Genomic DNA, 7500 nt, shown 5'->3' with positions numbered 1-7500 from the left:
GAATTGACTGAAAGCTGTGGTAGTGCTTAGTGATCAGTGCTGTGACATTAGTGTGTTTACGAGTTTTTGAACTTAGACTTTATTTAGGAATAAAAATCTCGTTCACTTGGCCACACCACTACGTTCAAGTTTTTCCTAATCCGCGCATGCGCAGTGCAGTGTGTGTGACGTGGTTAGCCCCGTCATGGCAACGTTACTGTGCCAGACGAACAAAATCAGATACTGGCATTGTTAAAAACCAGTAGATAATGACTATGGAATTCTCGGGACCTGGTACTCTCGCTGATGTTGAGGAGGACCTTGCTCTAAGTGATGATAATGTTGAAGAGCATCTGCTTACCCAGGAACATTGGCCACGACTTGTCTCTACTAAATCTCATAAGTTGATCCCTGCTGGTGCAGCTCCTAGTCTCATGGACCATACCACTACCTCCAACAAACGATGTATGGAGCATGATTCAGATAGCAGTAATGAGCCATTATCCCCTGCTGCTAAAACTACAAAGTGTGATGCTTCTTCCTCTCAAAATAAAGTTCTAAATAGTTCCCTGCCTAGACCTACTATTCAGATTATACCTACCATGGCTACAAAAACTGTTCTCCCTGCCTTTGCTCCACGTTCTGAATACATAAAGCTCCTATTCAGAGAAAATCCGGGGGTTAATGTGAAGCTTCGCTGGCTATCAGAGGTTACCAAGATGTTCAGCCTCGATCGGGAATTGGCTGAAGTTAAAATTTCTGCGGTCACTTCTCGATTTGTATACATTTCGAGGCATCGCCTGGATATCATAAATAGGGTCAAGAGTGGTGAGGTTCTGTCACTTGTGTTAGATGTTCAGGATGCTGTAGACAGACCCCGTAAGTTCCCTACATATCTCATCACTCGATATCCTGTGGATGTAGACCCTTCATTAGCTAAGGAACTGACAGGGGTGCACACTGTACGTCGTTTCCTACAGGATGGGAAGTCCATCAATCGTATTGTCATTACTTGGAGCCACCCAGATCCACCCCCGCCTTTTGTTAACTTCTCCTTCCTCCCTTGTCTACCATCATGTGAATTACGCAGAATGCCAGACGAAAAGCCATGGTGTTTCAAATGCTGGGGTATCGGTCACATCTCACGATACTGTGCTGCCCCTGAAAAGTGTGCATTTTGTGCTGCTGAGCATGACAGTCGGACCTGCCCTCATCGGCCCCCTGTACCACCCACAGTGGTTGACAGTTCTTCAGCATCAACATCAACCCCATTACCTCTACCTACACCGGACTCCTCGCATTGGAAATGCCCGAGATGTAATGAGCCTGGAGTCAATGTGTGGCATGGCTGTACCAGGCGTTCAGGCTCTGCATCGAACCAGCTTATTGCACAACAGCTTCCAGTGCCATCAATCAAACCCACTGTTACTGCCTCCTCACAAGTGACTACACTTCGTAATGCTGTAGATGTCCTCAAGTCTCGATGTGACTCCCTTACATCACGTTTTGAAGCCATTGAATCTCGTTTAGAGAGCATGGATACTCGCATTGACAGTCTCGTAACCTCCTTTGACAATCTAACTTCTAAATTTGCTACTAATGATAACACACTACAATCTCTTGTTGAAGCTCAGCAGGTTGTTATCACATCAGTTACTACACTAACTGAGAAACTTGACTCACTTGCTACACATCTTGAGAGTGTTACTAATCCCCATACAGGACCTTTGCCACGGGATACACCACCAATGCATACCCGTGTCACCACTGCCACTTCATCTAGTCGCCGTTCTTCCAAGGGACATGTTCGATAACCAAGTGAAGCTTAATATCATCTCGTGGAATGCCTGTGGTATTACAAACTGGGCAAAACTTTCTGCACTTAAGGGAATTGTACATAGTCACCACCCAGATGTTATTCTAATTCAGGAAGCTTTTGTTGGTAATGCTCAGCCAAGGGAAAAAGCTCCCTCGCTCACTGGCTATGTGTCCTACGTCCATTTAGTAAGACATGGTCTCATCACCTATATACGCACTTCAATTCAGCATAGACTTCTCCCAAACTCTGAGGATGAAGATACAACATTCCAATTATTTGAGATTACTGTTGGCGGAGGCACCATACGACTGTGCAATGTATATGCAGCACCAGGTAGGATAAATACAGCCAAGCTTCCAGCCCCAACCCTTCGTGGTATGGTTTACATGGGAGATTTTAATGCTCGTCATCCAGACTTGGGAGATCTTGCTGGCACTGTGAACCGCAACGGGAACCTACTTCTAGGATATATTCGTCGAAATCAACTGACCCGTTGGGACACTGGTGGTTCTACGCATGCACGAGGTGGTACTTTGGATCACATCTTGACCTGTGGACTCGTACCTTCCCGAGTCAATTGTGTAACGGTTCCTACGCTCTTCTCTGATCACATTGGTCTTAGCATCCAATATTCCCTTCCCGCTACACCTACTCCAATACACAATCGCACTTGCATCACAATTCCGCCTAAGTACCAGCCTACGTACATTTCATATATGACTAACCTTCAACCTACATTTGACCTCCACTGTCCGGAGAAACTTTACTCCTTACTTGTTAGTACCACACATGCTTTCCACACACAATATATCAGAAAGCCTCATATCAGGCATCGTGTTAGTGCTATGACACTGGATAATCGAATTTCTCAGGCAGAAAAGAAGGCGATGGATGATGGCCTTGCCTTTATGAGACAACCAAATCCTGAGACTCTGCACCAGTATCAACTATCGAGAGATGATCTAGTTGCTCTACAGCAATGTGTACAAAAAGATTCCTGGCACAAATTAACAGACAGCATCAACCATCAAACAAGCATTGGTTCCATGTGGCACCTCATCAACAGGATTGTGAAGAAGAAACCCCCAAGTGTCCTCCACCACAGCCCTGCTCAGTATGCACAGGACCTTATTGATGAGTGGTCAGCACAGTCACGAACCATCAACCTTCCAGCTCATATACAAGACTCTCTCTCTTCACAAAAAAACCATCGTGCCTTACGTCTCAGTTCCGCCTTACTGAGCAGTGATGAAGAGGATGATGTACCCATAACTAAGGAAGAGCTACGACGTGCCTTAGCAAGGACTAAGAAGTCAGCTCCTGGTGATGATGGCATCACCTATGCAGTCCTTTGCACACTCATAAAAATACCTGGCAACCCTCTCCTCCGGCTCTACAACCTCTGCCTCTGCTTGGGATATGTGCCCCTAGCATGGACTCATAGTACAATTGTACCCGTTCCCAAGCCTAGCACTGACAAATTTCGTCCTATCTCCCTCACCTCCTGTTTCTGCAAAGTATTTGAACGTATTCTCCTCTCACGCCTTATGTTCCGGCTGCAAGATAAGCTTTCGTCTAGAATATACGGCTTCCTACCCCAAAGAGGAACACATCATTGTCTCATGGAGCTCTACACTCGTCTCTCCCCAACCAGTGTTGTAGCCTTCATTGATTTGAAAAGTGCATTTGACGTCGCAAATAGAGACATTATTTTAGACCAGCTTATTGATTTTGGAATCAAGGGAAACCTTTTGAGGTGGATTCGTGGATATCTTCGAAATAGAGTCTCTCGTGTGCTGTTTAAGGGAGCATTGAGCACTGCAAAGGAACTTGAACTTGGTACTCCACAAGGGGGAGTACTTAGTCCATTTTTATTTAATATCCTCCTACATCGCCTTCTTTCCTTACTTCCTGATACTGATAACGCAACCATCACTTGCTACGCAGACGATATTTGCATTCATTCAACCTCTCCGGATCACTTGCAACGCTTCCTTTCTTCCTTCTACGAATCAGCATCCTCCTGTGGTCTTATCATCTCCCCAGGAAAAAGTAGAATCTTCTCCCCAAGGCCAGCAAGGAATCTACCAGAATTTACTGTGGGGAACAATGTTGTACCTTTATGCACACAATATATTTACTTGGGAGCGCCAGTGCGAATTACACCATCCATTCCAGCGAGACAGAGAGTACATCCCATTGTTCAAGATCTGCTGGCCCGGTTACAGCGACGCCTGACTCCTCTCAAGTGGCTTACTAATTATTCTGCAGGAGTATCTATCCCAGTTGCCAGAACCATATATATTGCTTTCTTACGCTCAGTGATAGATTATCTTTCCCCTGCACTATGTCAACTCTCTAGATCAACTCGACAGCCGCTTGAAAAATTCCAGAACCAAGCAATGAGACTCATTCTAGGTTGTCCAGCATCCACTAGAATTGTAAACATGCAACACGAACTCCATCTCCCTCCACTCGTTGAGAGAATATACTCCAATGTCACCTACTTCAGTATCAAATGCCTGTATAACCCTCACCTGTCTCCTCACTATTCAAACATCATCAGAACTTCTCTCGATCTAGATGCACCTCGTCCACAACTACGCCAGGGGGGACGTACACTAGTTAGTACTGTCTGTTCAAGCATTCGGGGGCTTGACATCAACATCGTGGCAGAGAATGTGGATCATGGCCTTGCACCCTGGCAGACTCCTGTGCCAGAAATCTCTTACACTCCAGTCTCTAAGACTGACTTGCCTCAACTTCAGCAACAACGTGCATTGGAGACCATCGACAGACTATCCTCGTCCCTCAGTGTAGCCCATCACCTCTACACAGACGGCTCCCTACAGCAGGATGGCAGTGCTGGATGTGCTGTTTTCTCCCCCACTTTGGAACCCCCGCCAGAGGGCTGGACAGGCCGTCGCCTCCCAAAGTCATCAAGCTCCACGTATTGTGAACTACATGGACTTCTAGATGCAGTTATTTTAATCACACGTACCAGAAATAACGGCTTGATCATCTGCGACTCGCAACCAGCACTCCAAGCCCTTTCTTCGCATAAGCCAGCATACCAGCCCCTGGTTACACAAATACATAGGCAACTAGACATGGCCAACATGAGCTCACTGGTAGTGCACTTCCTATGGGTTCCCTCTCACGTGGGTCTTCTGGCTAACAACACCGTTGACCATCTCGCAAAGGCTGCCTGTCAACTGGATCCTCCAAATGTTGATGCTCCCAGTCCATCTCTCCTGTGCTGCAGAAAAATGGTGCGCCAAGCTGCTCGTTCACCTACCCATCATCGTAGTAATGCCGAGAGAGCCACCAGTATATCAATACAGCATTATGATCACTTCTTTCCTCACCAACATAAATATCGCCGCAGTGGACTCATGGTTCGTCAAAATAACGTGATTTGTGCGCGTCTTCGGCTGGGTTGGCGACCAGTTTGGCAGGTGGCTGAGCAAGATGGAGTTCCTCACTTCTCCTCCTGTAGGTTATGTGACGCACCCAACGCCAACACCCTGGAACACTATTGCCTGGAATGTCCTCTTGTTAGTGACATATTACCCCAAAGACTCACAGTAGTTGATACATGTAAAAAGTTATTGACAGATAATGATTTGCTCGATGAGATCCTCATGCGCCATCCTCACTTTGGTGGATATTGAATAATCAGCTGTTTTGTAATGTTAATCAAAGATAGGTACAACCTACCTAAGAAATCAAACTAAATTTAATTTGTATTCCATATGAATTCATTTGCATAACCATAAATATATAGAAATGAGTAATATTATTTTTGATATGTACTAAATATCTGTCTATACTTTATTTTGTATTCCTTTGTATAGCCTTCATTATATGCTATAGATATAAACAATACTGTTTAAATATGTACTTAAATGTCTATGTAATTTTTTTTATTCTTTAGGTATAACTGAATTACAATGTAGATGTAAACAATATTACTGTATTACCATGTACTCAAATGTCTGACGCCAATGGGCGCAATAAATTGATTAAAACAAAAACAATCTCTCTCTCTCTCTCTCTCTCTCTCTCTCTCTCTCTCTCTCTCTCTCTCTCTCTCTCTCTCTCTCTCTCTCTCATATCGAAGTGTAATTCCATCATTCCACCACTGTAGCTCTCCACAAAGAGTCAAGCGAATAATTTTAATGGGAAAAAAACTTAAGTGCAGCTGCTGCCTATCTTTGAACTTAACTGTTGGTCAAATTGTCGGAAGGGATGATGGTTTCCATTTTCCCAAGCCAAGATAATATATTAGTTATAAATGTAAAGTAACAGGCTACAAAAACCTATTTCGATGAAGTAACGTTAGGGTAATACGGATGGAAGTTAAGTAGATAATTTATTGAATAGAGAAGACTAGAGTCAATAGACTAAAAATTGTTGTGAGGTGTGATGTCCGTTAAAAGGTTGTGGAATCAGGGATTACATAGTTTGCAACTTTAAATATTCTGAAGAGCGAGAGAGCCGAAGCTTTTAGATTGCGTTGTCCGGTCGACACCAGTTTTGAATACTCTATTTGAAATCCGAGGGTACAAAGGTGGCACACTTTTATTTTTTTTTTTTTCCGTGTTTCCTATTCTTACTGGGATATTTTACCACTGCTGGATCATTTTGCTTATAGCATTCTACTCTTCTAAATAGTATATTAATAATAATAATAATAATAATAATAATAATAATAATAATAATAATAATAATAATAATAATAATGATAATATAATAATAATAATAATAATAATAATAATAATAATAGTAATAATAATAATAATAATAACTATCCTTTGCAACATTGATATCGTGATTTCATCAAAAACATTTGAAATGGAATGAATAGCCTTTATTACAGTAAAAAAACCACTTCATTGTTGAGAAAATACTGTAAAAATTAGACCAAACTCTGTCAAAAGGAAAAGAACTGTTCTAAAGGGAATCGAATCGAAGATCAATGCAGCTTACAACTCTATATTTTTTGAGTGGGAAACTAAGGTTCTGATTTGAAGAAAACAAACGTTCCTGACGAACAAAAATCAATTGTTTTGAAAGATTGGGAAAGGTAGTCTTTTCAATAAGTGGGAGAGATAAATATTGATTAAGAAACCTTTAATGCAATTTTTATGTTAACCAGAAAACTATTTAGATCTCAGTTTGCAGAGACATGTTACTTTCGATTTTTAGACGCTGATTAGATATCTATTATGCACACACACACATACACACACACACACACATATATATATATATATATATATATATATATATATATATATATATATATATATATATATATATATATATATATATATATATATATATGTGTGTGTGTGTGTGTGTGTGTGTGTGTGTGTGTTTATATATATATATATATATATATATATATATATATATATATATATATATATATATACACTGCATCAGGAGCGGATGCAGCTAAAGAAGCGAGCTCACTTTGGATTCAGAATATGTCAGCTTAATGTTAGGTTCATGACTGGGAGAGGTAGAGAAGTGGCTGACTTGATGAGGGAAAAGAAAGTAGATGTTATATGTGTGCAGGGAACACTATGTAAGGGGAATAGGGCTAAAGAGATGGGTGATGGATATGAGCTATATATTAGTGGAACAAATAAACAAGGTAGATATGGAGTTGGCATAGTACTATCTGGTGAGCT

General features: G+C 41.8%; 1 protein-coding gene across 1 annotated transcript; it reads left to right on the top strand.

The window, feature by feature from the left end:
• The first annotated feature begins 822 nt into the window (after nucleotides 1-822).
• Nucleotides 823-1793, top strand: LOC137652834 (uncharacterized). Its single transcript, XM_068386233.1, has one exon. The coding sequence runs from the start codon at nucleotides 1071-1073 to the stop codon at nucleotides 1791-1793; it is 723 nt and encodes a 240-aa protein (XP_068242334.1). The 5' UTR covers nucleotides 823-1070.
• Nucleotides 1794-7500: the final 5707 nt, after the last annotated feature.

This window comes from Palaemon carinicauda, chromosome 14 (assembly GCF_036898095.1).
Source record: "Palaemon carinicauda isolate YSFRI2023 chromosome 14, ASM3689809v2, whole genome shotgun sequence".
In the NCBI taxonomy this organism is placed as follows: domain Eukaryota; kingdom Metazoa; phylum Arthropoda; class Malacostraca; order Decapoda; family Palaemonidae; genus Palaemon; species Palaemon carinicauda.
This window is presented reverse-complemented; position numbering and strand designations above follow the sequence as displayed.